This window comes from Rhyacophila brunnea, unplaced genomic scaffold (assembly GCF_057557595.1).
Source record: "Rhyacophila brunnea isolate RB1 unplaced genomic scaffold, BYU_Rbru_1.0 scaffold_4, whole genome shotgun sequence".
NCBI lineage: Eukaryota > Metazoa > Arthropoda > Insecta > Trichoptera > Rhyacophilidae > Rhyacophila > Rhyacophila brunnea.
Genome location: NW_028233068.1, coordinates 26,487,934 through 26,504,475, shown reverse-complemented (window position 1 = coordinate 26,504,475; position 16,542 = coordinate 26,487,934). Strand labels below are relative to the sequence as shown.

The 16,542-nt window shown below is 31.2% G+C and overlaps 1 protein-coding gene and 1 long non-coding RNA gene across 2 annotated transcripts in view; both read right to left on the bottom strand.

Annotated features, from left to right (window-relative positions):
* LOC147067155 (uncharacterized) overlaps positions 1-16,542 on the bottom strand; it is a 561,518-nt gene that overhangs the window by 166,640 nt on the left and 378,336 nt on the right. The window lies entirely within an intron of this gene.
* Positions 15,370-16,542, bottom strand: part of Spred (Sprouty-related protein with EVH-1 domain) — a 28,326-nt gene continuing 27,153 nt past the window's right edge. Inside the window, exon 13 of the mRNA XM_085955063.1 lies at positions 15,370-16,508. Within this exon, the coding sequence (XP_085811189.1) occupies positions 16,364-16,508 (145 nt within the window). The 3' untranslated portion in view covers positions 15,370-16,363. The remainder of the gene's footprint in view (positions 16,509-16,542) is intronic.

Below are 16,542 nucleotides of genomic sequence, written 5' to 3'. Positions count from 1 at the left end.
CAACTGTATTAATTAATAAATATGTATCTGAAAACATTAAAAGGTTTTTTTTTTAATTCAAAGATAAACTTACAATTGTAAAAAAAAATGTGAATTTGTTGCAGGGTCATATCTTATTATCACATTATATTTTATGGTCATATTTATTATTAAAATTTAGTTAATTAAGTTTTCAATTATTTGACGTTAAGATTTTTGACTACTTACTTAATCGTTTTAATATTTTTTATGTTTATTTTAAAAAACATCGATTTTTATAAAAAATATGTGTAGGTACATATAACTTGAAATTCTTTTTATTTATATCAAATCAAGCTTCAATATTGGGACCATACCTAAAATAAAATTTGATATAAATAAAAACGATCAAGTTATACACATTTATATTTTTATAAAAATCGATGTTTTTTAAAATAAATACAAAAATATTAAAACAATGAATTAGTCAAAAATCTAAACGTCAAATAATTGAAAACTTAATAAACTAAATTTTAAATATAAATATGACCATAAAATATAATGTAATAATCAGTTGTGACCCTGCAACGAATTCACATTTTATTACAATTGAATTTTAAGTTTATTGTTGAATTAAAAAAAAGTCTTTTTAATTTTTTCAGATAGGTACATATTTATTAATTAATACAATTGAAATTGTAAATTATCAAAAAAAATCTAAAATTGCAAGCTTCGTATTTTTCCGCTGGGTTCTTTGTTGGTATATAGGATCCCCCATATGCACGATTAAATCATTATTTACGTGTCCATATTTAAATTCTCATCAACTATTAAATCATAATATAATAATTTAAATATAAATAATAATATTAAATATTTTTTTAAGTACGTATAAGTACCTACCTAGCGTCTATTTATTTTCGAATTGCGTGGCATCCAGTTGTCCGACGCCAAATCGTCCTAGACCCCAGAGCAGCAGATCGATCCCCTCTGATGATGACGATAATTGACGATTACGAAATAAGCTGATGTAGCAATTTAAATTATCATGTTGATTACTCGTGTCGAGTGGCGCACCCAGAGGGGGAGGGGCTATGCCCCCCCCCCCAAATATGAAAATTATCAGAATGATTTTACACATTGAAATTGAAAGCCAATAAACTATACTTTGGGCTTGGACAAATAACACGGCAAAAAAATGATTCGTAATTCTCCAGCACCCTTTTTAGAAAAATTTCTTAGATTTTAATTTCTAAGACAAAAATTTCGAAACACTAATGTCGGGTTTTTTTAGAAACCCGTTCCCTAATGAACTGTCAAAAAATTCTCGGTGTCCACCCGAATTCCAGAGTGGTGTAAGTCATGGCTGGGGAGGGCTGACAGGGCTCTAGCCTGGGGGCCCCAGCGTGTCGGGTTGACCAGATAAGTGAGATAAACGCACATCATAAATTAGCTTTAATAGTAAAAAAATTCGCCTGCGGCGCTATTATACTTCATGATCATGGACATTTTAAGTTATATAATTGCGCAATATATACTGATTATTATGTGTCCTCCATTATTAAAGTAGATGTATTGAAAATAGCCAATAATTCACTGTATAAGTAAGTACCCTCAATTTGAAATAAAACGCAATTTGAAAAACGTTAATGTAGTGTTTCACACTGCTTTTAATCTAAGCGGTAGGTAGGGGGCCCGGCAAATATCCTAGCCTGAGGATCTGTTTCAGGATGTGGGGGCCATGGTGTAGGTACACCGAGTGCAATAGACAAAAGACCGATAAACGAGAAATTAGGCTGTCTTGTGCTGAGAAGGTTTGTGTATAAGTTAAATGCAATAATACTTTTTTTTGTCCATTTTCAATTAATATTTTGGAACCTTAATATTAAAAAACCAAAAATCGACTACACCCACTACAGTTGGTGGTGGTGTACATCAAAAGAACATTTTTTTTCAGTGGAATTCGGCATAAATATTGTAGCTCTCTAGACCAGTGTTTCCCAAACTTTCGACATCTGTGTACCCCTTCTATAATTTTCGTAACACTGAGTACCCTTCGTCAATGCATATAAGTACTTTAATAACAGTCAAAATATATTTATATTTTCCTTTTATAGTACATAAACAAAATAATAATAAACAAAAAATAAAATTCATTCATAATAAAATATAAATAAAGTTATATTATAAAAAATAACATTCATTATAATTAATGAGAAGGATGAAATTGTTTATGTTGAAACGACAGATCATCATAATTTGGTTCCCTGGTTATTAATTTTAATCTGAGATGCAGTTCCACACCCAAAAAGCTGTTCCTTTTTTTTGACTTAATGTCTACAAATGCTAAAAAACTAACTTCACATAGATATGAAGTTGGAAAAGGCAAGATGTATTTCAGGAATTTCTCTGTTAAAACTGTTGCATTTGCAACCTGAATGATGTTTAAAGTACACTCCTTATATTTATTTTGCAAGAATCCGTCAGAAGCTAATTCCAACAATTGCTCTTCTTCCGCATGCAATAAACCTTCTAGCATGGATTTTGTATCAATGCTTGTTGGACCAGGCGCAGCCATAGCCCGGTGCAGCGCGTACCCCCACCAAACTCTTCCCGTACCCCAGGGGGTACGCATACTACACTTTGGGAAACACTGCTCTAGACCAAGCGGGTAGCACAGCCGATATTATTTGAGTAATGTTTTAGCATACTAGGTGCACATGTCCAGCATGGTCGCTGTTAGTCACTTCCAATCCGCCAGTCGCTGATGACACGATCAACGGTTACCGCCACTATGCCTCAAATTTAATAAAAACTAGGAGAAAAGAGCCTATGGGACTAATTTACATTCTCCTCCTTGGGCCCCCTCCCAATATTAAATCCTGAGTGCGCCACTGCTCGTGTCAATGTGTAAAGTTTTTCTAGGAAGACCAGTTAATGTTTTTAATTATTTTATGGTGTTTTGACATTGGAATTGTCGTAACTTTTAAATGACGGGAGCTTTGCCAATTTTGTAACAAATAACTAAGCACAGCACTAACTATTAGCGAAAATATTAGGATGTGTTTATGAGCTATGTGGCAGTGCCAAAACTGCTAATAGGTATACCAAGGGAATATAAATAATCAATATAATAATTTATTATTTGTTGCAGTGAGTTGTTTTAGATGTGGAACAGATGATAAAATTTTAACCGTTTATGGAACACAGAAAATTGATGACAATAGTTTAACGAAACGGACAAAACGCTAATTGTAATTAATATAGTCAATGTGTCACATCGTTGTCAGTTGCTAGAAACACTTTTCCATCAGGTTGGTCACGTGAGCTCATATACGAGAATTATCAAAACATGCAATAATAAAAACTGACAAACCACAAAACATTGTGACGTGGCCCCCTCCAAATACGTGAGATCGCGTGACTCAACATGACGTGTTAACTAGCAGAAAATAAAAATAAAACTTCCATCACGTATCAGGTTGGTGGTGTGGTGTGATACGCGTGAGGTGAACTTGCGTGGTTCTGATACATTTTAGCAGATTTTCCTAACTGGCATTATCCGTTTTTCGTTCAAAATGTGCCATGACATGAGAGCATCATAGTCTGATAACATTTTAAATGCCAAATAAAACGATATTGCACACTTTTTGGCTGCGTTGCGAACTTACCGTGAGGTCACGTGACATGATGATAATGTGCATACAATTTGGAAGGTAGGTAGGAAAGGAGACTGGTGATCGACGCTCTGCACTCTATGACCTATGTTATGCTGGCCTTCGGCATGCCATGAACGGACGCAGGGTAAAAAGGAGTACCAACTCAGACCTAAAACCTTGATGCAGTCGATTACTGACACAGCACATTAACTTACCCTTGACTTATCTTGGTTTTGCGACACTTCGTTTTGACGATTACAGGCGTAGGTACTATAACTTTACTATTATCTGGCAGTACCGAGCGGCTAATGCGTCGGCTTATAATGTCGTGGGTCCCGTGTTCGAATCCTGAATCTGGGCAAATACACATATTTGTTTTTCAGTGTGTGTTTGGAGTCAGTGTATGGACCTAATTGGTTGAGCAAGTGGCTAATGTCCATTTCTTGTGAAAAGAAAAAATCTGTCTTCTTTTAAAAAAGATCTTCTGAGGATCGGACATGGTCAAAAAAATTATACTAATTATACAAAACTATTTTTGCTTTTTTCACCCTTCGCTCCCCAGCTGTTCTCTTAAGAAACTCGGGGTCTAAGATGTCTAAAATAGCAAGTACTTCATCACCAATATATGACTATTAAATTAAAAATAATAAAATGTGTCTCGTCTAGTATAATATATCATTATTTTTCAACACTTATACCTACTGAGGACTGTTAAAAATTAGAAAATGGATAAATTGACCCTTCTATCAAATAGGTTGTGCATCACTGCAATAGAGTATAGGTAGTTCATAATATTATGAAAGTAAGCAAAAAAAGGACCATATCTACCAATTTACATACAGACAAGGGTTGCATAGAAAAATGGGAGTTACGTAAAACTCCAAGGCCAACTATAGTCAGACCGTGGCATTGAATTGTGAATTACAACGGTAGTGCTAGTAATTGCTAGCTGTTCACAATAAACGAATATTTTCGATTCCATATTTCGTTCAAATTATTAAGTACCATTTATTTAGATGTGCAAGAATCATTTTCTACAAACAGTTTCCCATGTTGCAATCAAAGTATAAGCAATAACTAGCACTATCATCGACGTTTACAGTTTCGTGTCACGCCCTAACTATAGTGGGTCTAGGTCAGAGATGGCGAACCGATGCCACGCCAGATGATTTTGCATGGCACGCGAATGTTTTGTGTTGAAGAGAAAAAAAATAGATATATAATTGAAAATATATTTTTTTTTACAAAACGTTTTACAAATGCCTAAATATATATTATATAATATTAAAAATGCGTATTTTCTTCGGTTTTTAATAATATTTTTACCAATAATATTTATCAATCGATGCGCAAACGGAAACGACGAAATTCATGCATAAATGACAGATCGCATTGTATAAAAAATAACAGGCAGCTGAGTCTATTGAAGCATAAGAATTATAATTCATTTAAATTGCATAGATGGGTCGTTATATTTTATACTGTAGTAGAATTGTAGACCACTGTAGCGAGAGGATGCCTCATCTGATCCGAGAAATTTTGGCGTCAATTTGTTCGTAAAGAACCAAACTAAGTAGGTATTATAATAATAATACTCAAGAACTCAGTGGCGCACCCAGGGGGGGGGGGGCAAGGGGCCCTGGCACCCCCCAAAAATGAAAATTATCAGAATGATTTTAAACATTGAAATTGAAAGCCAATAAACTATACCTTTCGGCTTAGACAAATAAAAACACGGCAAAAAAATGATTTGTAATAATTCTCCAGCACCCTTTTTAGAAACCCTTTTAGATTTTAATTGCTAACACAAAAATTTCGAAACACTAATGTCAGGTTTTTTTAGAAACCCAATTCCTAATGGAACTGTCAAAAAATTCTCGGTGTCCACCCGAATTCCGGAGTGGTGTAGGTCATGGCTGGGGAGGGCTGACTGGGTTCTAGTCTGGGGGCCCGGGCTGTGGGGGGCCTGGCGTGTCGGGTTGACCAGATAAGTGAGATAAACACACATCATAAATTAGCTTAGTAAAAAAAGTCGCCTGCGCGCTATTAGACTTCATGGCCATGAACATTTTCAATAACTTATATAATTGTACAATATGTTTTTGGATTATTATGTGTCAATACTCGACAGCTCCATTATTAAATTAGATGTATTAAAAATCGCCAATAATTCACTGTACAAGTACCCTTAATTTGAACTAAAACACAATTTGAAAAACGTTAATGTAGTGTTTCACACTGCCTTTAATCTTAGCAGTAGGTAGGGGGGCCCCCAAATATCCTAGCCTGAGGGCCCGCTTCAGGATGTGGGGACCATGGTGTAGGTACACCGAGTGTAATGATAAAAGACCGATAAACGAGAAATTAGGCTGTGAAGAAGAAAAAAAGCCTAAAGGTCTAATTTACATTCTCCTCCTTGGCCCCCCCCAATATTAAATCCTGGGTGCGCCACTGCAAGAACTCAATTGTTTATAATTTTGAACATTTTAAATACAATTCTTATAACTATTTTTTCATTTTTTTCCTGCTCGATCTACTCGAAAAACTGCTCGGCACGTCAGACAATCAAAAAATAATATTTGGGAAATTTTGGCACACGTACGTAAAAAGGTTCGCCATCCCTAGTCTAGGTCAAACTGGAACTTTCTTCAGCGATTTTAATAAGGACACTACAGAAGGCTCCATTTGGCAGAATAAATGTTCCTTCAACAGCCACGACGAAATCACTTTGGAATGGTGTCAGTGTCATATAATGTTTGAGACTTTCACGGTTGTTTGTTGTCATAATACATTTTTGGGTTTTCACCGCGTGTTCTTTCTCCATCTTTCCTCTACGTTTCGGGCCTGTTGTAGAGGCCATTCTCAAGAGATGCAGATACTACTATAATCAGCATAGAAAAAGATGGCAACACTGCCAATTAAATTACACAAATAAACTTATTATATCATAGTAAACTTTTGGGTTGTAAATGCGAATCTTTCCTCCTTCTTTCATCAGCGTATTTTGAGAATGGCCTCTGCAACGAGTCGAGGAAGAAACGCGGTGAAAACCCAAAAATCTATTACGGTGTTAGTTTCATTTGAAAGTAATGAACCAACACCCAAATGAGTAGCCTGTACTGCCACAAGAATTTCACACCATTCTATCTACGAAATTGGCTAATATTGATAAATTGGAAATGACATGTAAATATATGTATTGGGGCATTTTAGAATAGAGTAATTGAGAACAAAATATATTTCCTTTTGTAATTATTTTCAGGTTCTTACCTGAGAGATTTATTAAATTTTAAGTACATAATTAAATTTAAATTATTGTTAATTTAATAAATTAACATATACATATTTATATATATATATATATTATAATATGGTATTTAAACATATTTATAAATATTTTTACCAATTAAAATAGGTAAAATATTACATAATAGTTGTTAAAGACATTCTTAATTTTAAATAAAGCTAAAATAATAATATTACATTTGAACTTAACTCGAATTCCTTTCATAAATTTTCTTCTCTTTTCATAAAATATGTTGAAAATAATCATTCCCTTATCTAATAAAATGATTAAAAGAATTTCCACCAATTAAATGAATTAAAAATTGTATACTTAGAGATTAAAATACATATTATAATTTATATATATTAAAAATTTTCTTCATATGATTTCTGATAAATAAATTAGTTTACTTTACCTATGGATACTTATTCAACACTCTATCTTCACATCAATAAAATCAATTTTAGTCATATTATATCATTTTTCTTTTAATCATTATACACATGTTATAGTATTTATATCTTTAAAATTTTGAATAATCTTGTTGTAAAACAATACATTTATATTTTTAAATAGTTTAATTTTAAAATATCATTCACGACATAAACTATTGTACATTTTTTTTATAATTCAATCTATCTAATTTGAATCAGGTTGATTTTATATATATTTTTTTTTCAATCTAAAAAAAGCATTCATCCAATTTTATTTTATATGAAAATAAAATCATGACGAATCTGATCATTTTTCAAATGAGATTTATTTTTACACAGCAATAGAATGGAAAACTCAACAGACAAATAGAGAGTTTTAATTAAACTAAAAAAAAAAAAAAATACTGAAAATATTTTTTATATAAAATACAAATAAAATCAAAGTATAAAACCCTCATATTTGACTGCTTTTATTTTACCACCTGTGAAAACTTTCATATATATTTGCAAACGGTATTGAAAACTCGATTAACGGAAATGTTTTAAAAATTAAAATTAATTCAAAGTCCCGTTAATAAAATCCATTGAGCCCTTGGGAAAGTATCAAGGGGACTTTGACTGAAATTATAATAATGTACCGTCCACAAATTTAGCATTAGCAAAGTTTTCTGTTCGGTTAAGAGTTTTTTGGTTTATAATTTAAAAAGTGTCTCAAAGAGATTCTTCGAAACACAACATTTGCAGAGAAATTACGTACCTACACAAATATTCACGATTAAATTTAATACGTCACCAAGAAGTCACTAAATGACAATATGCCCATAATTGGATGATGTTTTGCAACAATCAAATTTTTGAAACAAAAATATTGTATTCAAAATTTGAGCATTTAACAATGAAATCCTATCCTCAGCAAAGAAGTCATTTTGTCAGTTAGTAACTTCTAATATTACACTGACAATCACACACCATCTTGTAAACATAGAAAATGGCTCCCATTCAAATAGATTTTCGTTCTAACTAAACACTGATGAGTTGAATTGATACTCAATAGATGGGGTTGCGGTGTATTCAAATAATATGTATATATTATAATATCTCCGTAAAAATCGATTTTGTGGTAAAATTTCTAAATATACAAGTATGATAACAACTCTAACGAAGAATCAGTTACGACAAAGTCGAGTGTTCCATTTAAAAATATCTTCGTTAAAACATATTATTGGGATATTTGAGTGAGAACAATTTTCTATTTTTATAAGATGGCGGACAACATTTCTATGATATACAATATAATCCTTCCACGACTAAGTATTGATATACGATTCTTAAAAATTAATAATATATATTTTTAAAATAGTGATCAAAACACCACGATCTTCATTCGCACCTTCCAATCGTAACGATGAATAAAATATATATATAATATTACAAATTTAATATGATATAAACGGTGCACTCTGACAAAAATACATTAGACGAAAGGATTAACACATATTAGACATCTAAGTATCAAACCAAACCGGTCATTCACGCAAACATAATATATTAAATTAAATATTCTGCTTATACCACATAAAAAAACCTATATAACATTATAATTAAGTTGATTTATACCATAGATTATAGAACAACAAATGAATTCAATCTGTATTTTAATGCTTGCAACTATCATAGATATTGTGTTTTTTCACAGAACCTTAGATGTGATAACACACACCCCATCATACAAAGACTATTCATTGTTCTATGTTTAAACCGCTTGTAAGTCATGGTTTTTTATTACATTACTAGAACTTAAATCACTGCTGGTAGATCACTGGTTAATTTCACAAGCCAATGCTGACATTACTGTCACGCAAAATAATATCATAAATTAGTGATAAATAAAATTTTAATAACCAAAATTGATTTTAAATCATTTTTCGTATATACTGGGTAAATTAAGCAATGTTAGTGATTTAGTATTACATACACAATTCTAAATTAAAATAAAACAGATGTAAAATATAATTAATTGGAATGTTTATATAAACTTTCTATAATATCCTAAATTTTTGTAACAAATGAATCGTAACTTACATAATGCATATACATAATATTATATTGAATGAAATAGGTTAATGAAATAACATAAGATAAGTAAAGAGCTAATACGTATTTATAACTGTTCCCATCTTGTTTTATTAACCAGTAATAGAAGAAAATTATTTTGGCAATTGTTTAATATTGTAATTATTATTTTAGCTAAATTACGTTCGTTTTTATTATTTTTTCGCGGATATTTTCCACTTAATTATTGTTTGTTCATAGATCTAAGGAATGATTACCCGATTACCGTTTAAACGCAGATATTTTTTTTGGTTCATCATAAATATACGAAATGATGGTTTGGTCCAGGTTCAATGCTGATTCCGGAATTAAGTAATTTAAATTTCAACACAATCCTCCACCGAAGGAAATGTATTTGTTCAAACTGAAAAAGTTTAACTTTTTTTAACATGGCAGAAGTAGCATTTACACAGCATATATATTTATATACGTAGTGTAATTTACATTTTAGTAAAAGATTATCATTATTTTCCAATCCAAACGTAGTTATGTTCAAATTAAAACAAATGGTGGCAAATATAACGCTAACTATGTTTGCAAATAGTTCATTACTCTGAAATGAGGGCAGTGCCAACAATATGGTTTGTTTCAGCTACAATTATTGTAAATGACTTGGCGGCGCATGCACAATGTGTATTCCCATTTGTGGCCTACTACATTGTACATGCTGCATTGTATTTTCCAAACTATCAACAATATTTTAGATCAAACACAAAAATGTTCAACTGACTCAAACCGGTTTGTAATTTGCAGCAGAAACAAACCTATCACTGCTTCGTATATTTATGACAAGATTTTTTTGTGAAATAGACAATACGTCTTTAGTACAAAACATTACATAGAATTTATACATAATTCAGTTACAAAATACTCTGCTCTGTCATGGAAAGAAAGTAGCAATTTTTGCTTTGACTTGAAACGTCACATTTTTTCCCATCACCCATGTCAAATGATGGATTTCTATCTCCACATGGATGAATTCTATGTCAAGAAAATAAACATAGTTAACATCACATGAATTGTGATTAAATTTTAATACATATTATTCGTTAATCAGATAATAGAAGTTTTACAAATTCAAAAAAATTGTCATTCATATAATTTTCTATGTATGTATTAAATTCTAAGAATTTCACTCTAACTTTCATTGTTGATATCTTGTAAAATATCTGGATAAGAGGGTTATCGAAAAAATTAAGATGGAATTGAACGGATTGTCATCATGGTTTCCCTTGGTCTCTTTCCATGACACGGCAGCACTTTAATCTCACTATATATTGTTATATTAACATTTATTTTCATCGGACTATTCTCACTGTTTTGTTTTGACATCGATCTAAAAGCTATGTTTTCACACTTTAAAAGTTGTAATCACCGATAGAAATTACATTTTGATTTGTCGAAACACAATATATAAAATGTCTATATTAGATCAATTCATAGGGTACGTTGTGCATTTTTTTAAAGCTGTGACAACATGCACAGGATAAATTCATAGCACTAAAAGTTAATGACAACCGCAGCGACCGCTTTTAGAATTAAATCTGTCTTACTGCGTATCAGCGTTAAATCGACATCACTATAAATATATTCCCTTGTCAAATTAAAAACTTTAAAAACCTCAAGTGTACACTTGAGCCACGACACGTATGATATGGAAGAGTGAAGAGTACGATAACTTGCTGCGGCAAATCTTTCTTTATTCAAAAGATGTTGTAATGTTTTGTTAAAATAATATATTACAAAAAAAATCAATCATGTAATCATAATCATGAGTCTATTGATCAGCAATTCTACTTTACAATACCTGACTCCTTGGAACTGACTGGGGACAAATTACATAAACCATACGGATTTCATACACAAAACATCACATAATTATTTTTTCAGACAGAAGTATCACCTCTTTGCGGTAGTTTAATATTAAAATAGGATAATGCGGGAACAGGGCTGGGAAAAATAATAAATTCAAAAATAAGAATTGGTAAAAAGTTTAATGCGCGAAAAATATACAAAAATAATAATTACATAAAAAATACATAAATTAATTAAAGCTATTTTTGTCATCTTGTAAATAATTTAAAATGCCCAGATTATTAATATTACATTCAAAACTGATTACATTTCTATGATTTGGTTACAATTTTAAATTTGGTATTTCAACTAAAAGAAATAAGAAATTTGGGTTTTAAAATAATTTCTCCTGGCATTTGTTTTTTTCTATTGATTTTCTCAACCAAATTACACTCTTCATAAATTCTGTATTTCAACAGATAAATTAAAAATGTGAAATATTCTGCAATGAACACAGCAATTTTAACATTCCGGGTTCAGCTTAAAATTATCTTTACAATTGGCAAAGTTTATATAATAATAACAATTATTACATAATAAATGATAAGCAATATTATCCAAAAAAATCTTTGCAAACTTTTGACTCTACAGATATTAATGGTAACCGCCGAGTCCATTTGACAGATGAAAAAAATTCAAATCGTTTGATCTGTTGAGAGATTTACGGGTTACTTTCATCACAGTAGTTTGATGGCTACTGTTATTTTTGAACATCTGGAAGATTGATTTCAAAGTTATGTTTTGAGATGGTTGGAAAGAAAAAAAATTAAAACAGAAAAATTAGTTATAATAAATAAAATGAGATTGTTAAAAAATATTTACGGCAATTAATAACTTAAATTAAAACACAGACTTAAATTAAATTAATATTTAAAAAATAAATTACTCAAAACGATATAATACAAATACAAATTGATCAATACCATCTTGTGATAAATAGCCAAAGTTATAAAGCGACTCGGAATAGTAATGACAATAACTAAATGCCATTACTGCGTAAATTAATTGATAAATTACTGAGGCAGATCTTGTTGTGAAATATATAAATATTTCATCATACACTATGACACTTATAATCTATGGCCTTTTTTCTATTTTGTATTTATTGTTATTATTTTCCAATTTTCATCATGATATTGAAAACTCTCCAACATATTATTATTATACAAAAATTATTATATTTAAAAATATAGCTGTACGATGTTAAAGAATACAATCCTTTTGGCAATGAATGAGATATGTAAAAAAAATATTGTGTTAATTATTATAATATAATTGGAAAGATTAATATATTCTTCAAACATTCAGAATTGCGCCAAATTTATACAAATAGTTCAAAAGAGGCTTTCATAAGGATAACGTCAATATGTAAATCACTGGCACAATATTTTTCATGACTCGATAATGTTCAGCATCAATGAGTCGAAATGACCACAGAAACGCGTGCGATGTCAAAAAAAACCTTTCATAGAATTAAAAATAAAATGTAAACCTGTCGCAGAACACAACACCTTAACCTCACTTCAACCGATCGTATCACAGAGTTATTTTGTTTATCTTTTTGCATTACTGGTTATTCACAATAATTAAATTAACGCATACAAAGTTTAAATTTTTAATACACTATTAATTAATAAGCGACACAATGTGAAGTTTCTCACATTGATTTTACATCGATGGCCGGGGAATACTTGATCAATAATTTCTAAATCATCTCAAATTTATTATAAATCCGGCAAAAAAATTGAATGTTTTTTGATTTGATTTACAATATTTCTTTAGCGATATATGAATTATAAATCATAAAAGAGATTAAAATCATTTTCAAAGACATTCTTCTTTAGACGATTTATCAATCGCAACAATATGATATATTATGCAAAACACTAAATTAACCACGCACCTCACAGTGGCTAATCACAGATGAATAACTGTTCCAAGTAATAACTCATAATATATTAAGTTCTTCTGAGAATCAGGGAACGGATTTATGAGTTAACTTTCAAAAATTTAAGGTCCTTTCTCGCATTCATAGAAAATATTTTTGTGCTCTTCGTAAGTGCTACGAAATTTTCAAATGTCCAGCACTCGTAATCGATTAACATATCTGCATATCTGTATGTATATCCGGTTTACTCACAAAATCAACATATAAAACGTTTAAAAAAAAATTTTATCCAAAAAAAATTTTCTTATGCAAATGTTTTTCTCTAGTAAATTGGCCACACTTCGAAGAGCAGATTGTTTTTCAAATAAGTATATTTCTTTGGCACGTATTTTCATCTTTTATTCAGCGAAGATCGCAACCGGGCAGCTCAATTGAGATGCTTATAATTCCCCTTTCAAAGGTTGTAGAAAGATATATTTAAAACAATTAAAACTTAAAATAATACATTAGCAACAAGCACAGCTGTTGAGATTAATTACAAGAGAGCATTTAGTTTTTTAAACCGCAACCAATTATTATTGTAAAACAGAAAATACAAAATTGACAACTTTTCAAAGTCTGAAATTCATAATAGGCTGCACACTCGGAGATTACGAAATTTTTATGGAATATATTTATATAAATGATGCCTTTCAAAACAGAAGATTTTTTTATATAATACAATCAATGTACTGACCACTGACTGCCGACCGAGGAATAAAATATTTATTTAAAAGCATTCAATCCGCTGTTGGCAAATCTTATTTAATGTTTATTAATGGAATTTATGCAACAGTGATAAATGCAAATACCACAATGTTATCACAAATAAGTTTACACTCCATAGTCTATGTCAATTTTTCTGCTTGCTTAGTACATAGTAATGTTATATTTTTTTTGCGGTCCATGATGAGTACATTTCAAACAAAGAGATGTCGCCACAGGTGATACAATGTTGAATAAAAATAGACAAAGACGTTCATCTTTCTTTCTCGCTCGCTCACATTATATTTTATCTTATATAGCAACCAAAAAATACTGATTTAAGTTTCGAACTTATTTCACTCTTTCGATGATACACTCACACTAACTTGTTACTATCAATTTCTCCGTGATGTACAATAAATATATTTAATTTAATGACATACAAGGGACACGAGTTGCCAGATAAAAAATATATTACCCGCTGCATCATTAAGTATTGAATAATATAATTTCAGATAGTTTATTACCTGTTCTGTTCTAAATGTTATTACAAAAGCGACCGACTTATCTTGAGAATATACAAGATTGATGTTTAAGAATAGTCAATACAATAAAATGCATGACATACTTTTACAGGTCTAAGTTTAAACAATAACAGAAATATGAAAAAATATCATACACTTTATGAGGCAGAATAATAATCTCAACAATCTAAGATATTATTTATATCTTTTGGAGACCATTCAAATTTAATAATAGAAAATATATCATGATAAATATATTTAGAATATTTATCACTATTTTAGCTGTCATGTCATTAAAATAAAATAAATGACAACTGAAACAAACAAATACATGCATAGCATTACAAAAAAATAAGACAATTTGCTGCAATTTTTTTAATATAATAATTAGCTGCCATAGATAAAAATATTGGTAAATTTGTACTATCATGTCACAGTCAAATAAAAGGGAGCAATAATTATAACTATAAAAATAAAGAACTGCATCTTGTTTAAACTTGACCACCGAAAAAATTAATAAATATATTATTGTATTAGTAATATTTGAGAGCCAGCAATTCACATTTATACATTTAGTAAGACATAAAATTATTATGATTATGAAAAAATTCCAAATGAGTGTAATACTCATGTATTGACAAGTTGATTTACAGCATTTTAGAATGACTTAGTAAGTATCATCTATTCACGCCTTACTGTGATAATAATAAAGTCATAATTGTAGGAAACATACCGTAGACAGATGACTATCGCCAGCGTGATGAATTCGATAGACTTTTAATATATTGGGGAGTAATAATTTTTCAACCCTGGCAACCGTGTCACGTACACTAATTTACTACATAAACATATAATTATAGAACAATCCATTGCATGCGCCCTGCGCTGCGCATGTATTCTTTCCATTTTTAGCACATAAACTTTTTCGGCACTCGTAACTTTTTAATTCGCGTCCGCAGTCAAAACTGATCCGACATTCTCCAAAAGATTTTGCCGTAAACAAATATTAGGCATCTTTTTCTACCCGTGTACAAATATAATAATATTTACACAACAGCTGGTGAATATAGGAGTATTTCTTTTTTAATCATTGCAGATTTCCATTATTCTGATCTCTCATCTATTTCTTTCGATCTTACGTGACAAAAATTGTCGATCCTTAATTTTCTCAGTACAGAAATTTTCTTTTTGCAAAAACAATGAATTTGAATTTATGAAACATCTTCCTTTTTAGAAGATAAATCGTAAATATTTCCTGTACAGCTTTCATTTCCTGTTCTCAACAGAGGGGATTCATCATGCCATACTATATTCCATAGGGTGAATCAATCCAGCCGTTTCAGGGCTAGATCGACTGACTTTTCGACTCGAGCGTTCTTTCGGATGCCTCTCGTGGAGCGTCTCCATCTCACAAAGAGCCGATATGGCCGATTTTGAATCGTCCGATACATTGGCATCTGACGTTCTTCGCTACCACTACAAATTGCAACAAAAGATTAACATTTTGTTTAGGTACACGAACTACACGGAAACATTTCTCATTTAACCTGCATTTCTATATTTCTCCTCATTTTTTAAATGCATTCTATCTATTACCGTAGCACCGGAACCATAAGTGTCCATTAGAACCGGCATATTTCAGTTGCCACGAGACGAGGGTTCATTCTTTACAAGTCGTCTAGGAATAGACGGATGTGAGTCTTCAAAAGAGAAGATGCCCGCACATCTTATCTAGTTTGCGCCTATTCCTGACTCATTCACAAGTCTCTTTTAATATTTTATCTTATCATATATATTCACTTTCTGTCGTGCATTCGGATGACAGCGTAGTAGACAACGGAGCGAAATGGGATGTAAAAGTGGTATCAATTGAAGGGAAGATGACTGCGTCGAGACGGAGGGTATCAGTGGTGCGAATAGGAGTGCTGCACGGGCATGTGCTTTCCGCCGGAGATGCCGCAACCCACGCAGCACCAATGAACGGCCTTAAGCGGCGGGTAGCACCACAGGCACGGCACAATTAGACTCAACAGTGTCAGCCCTATCCACCTGCAATCGAACATCCAGAGGTTCAACATCATTC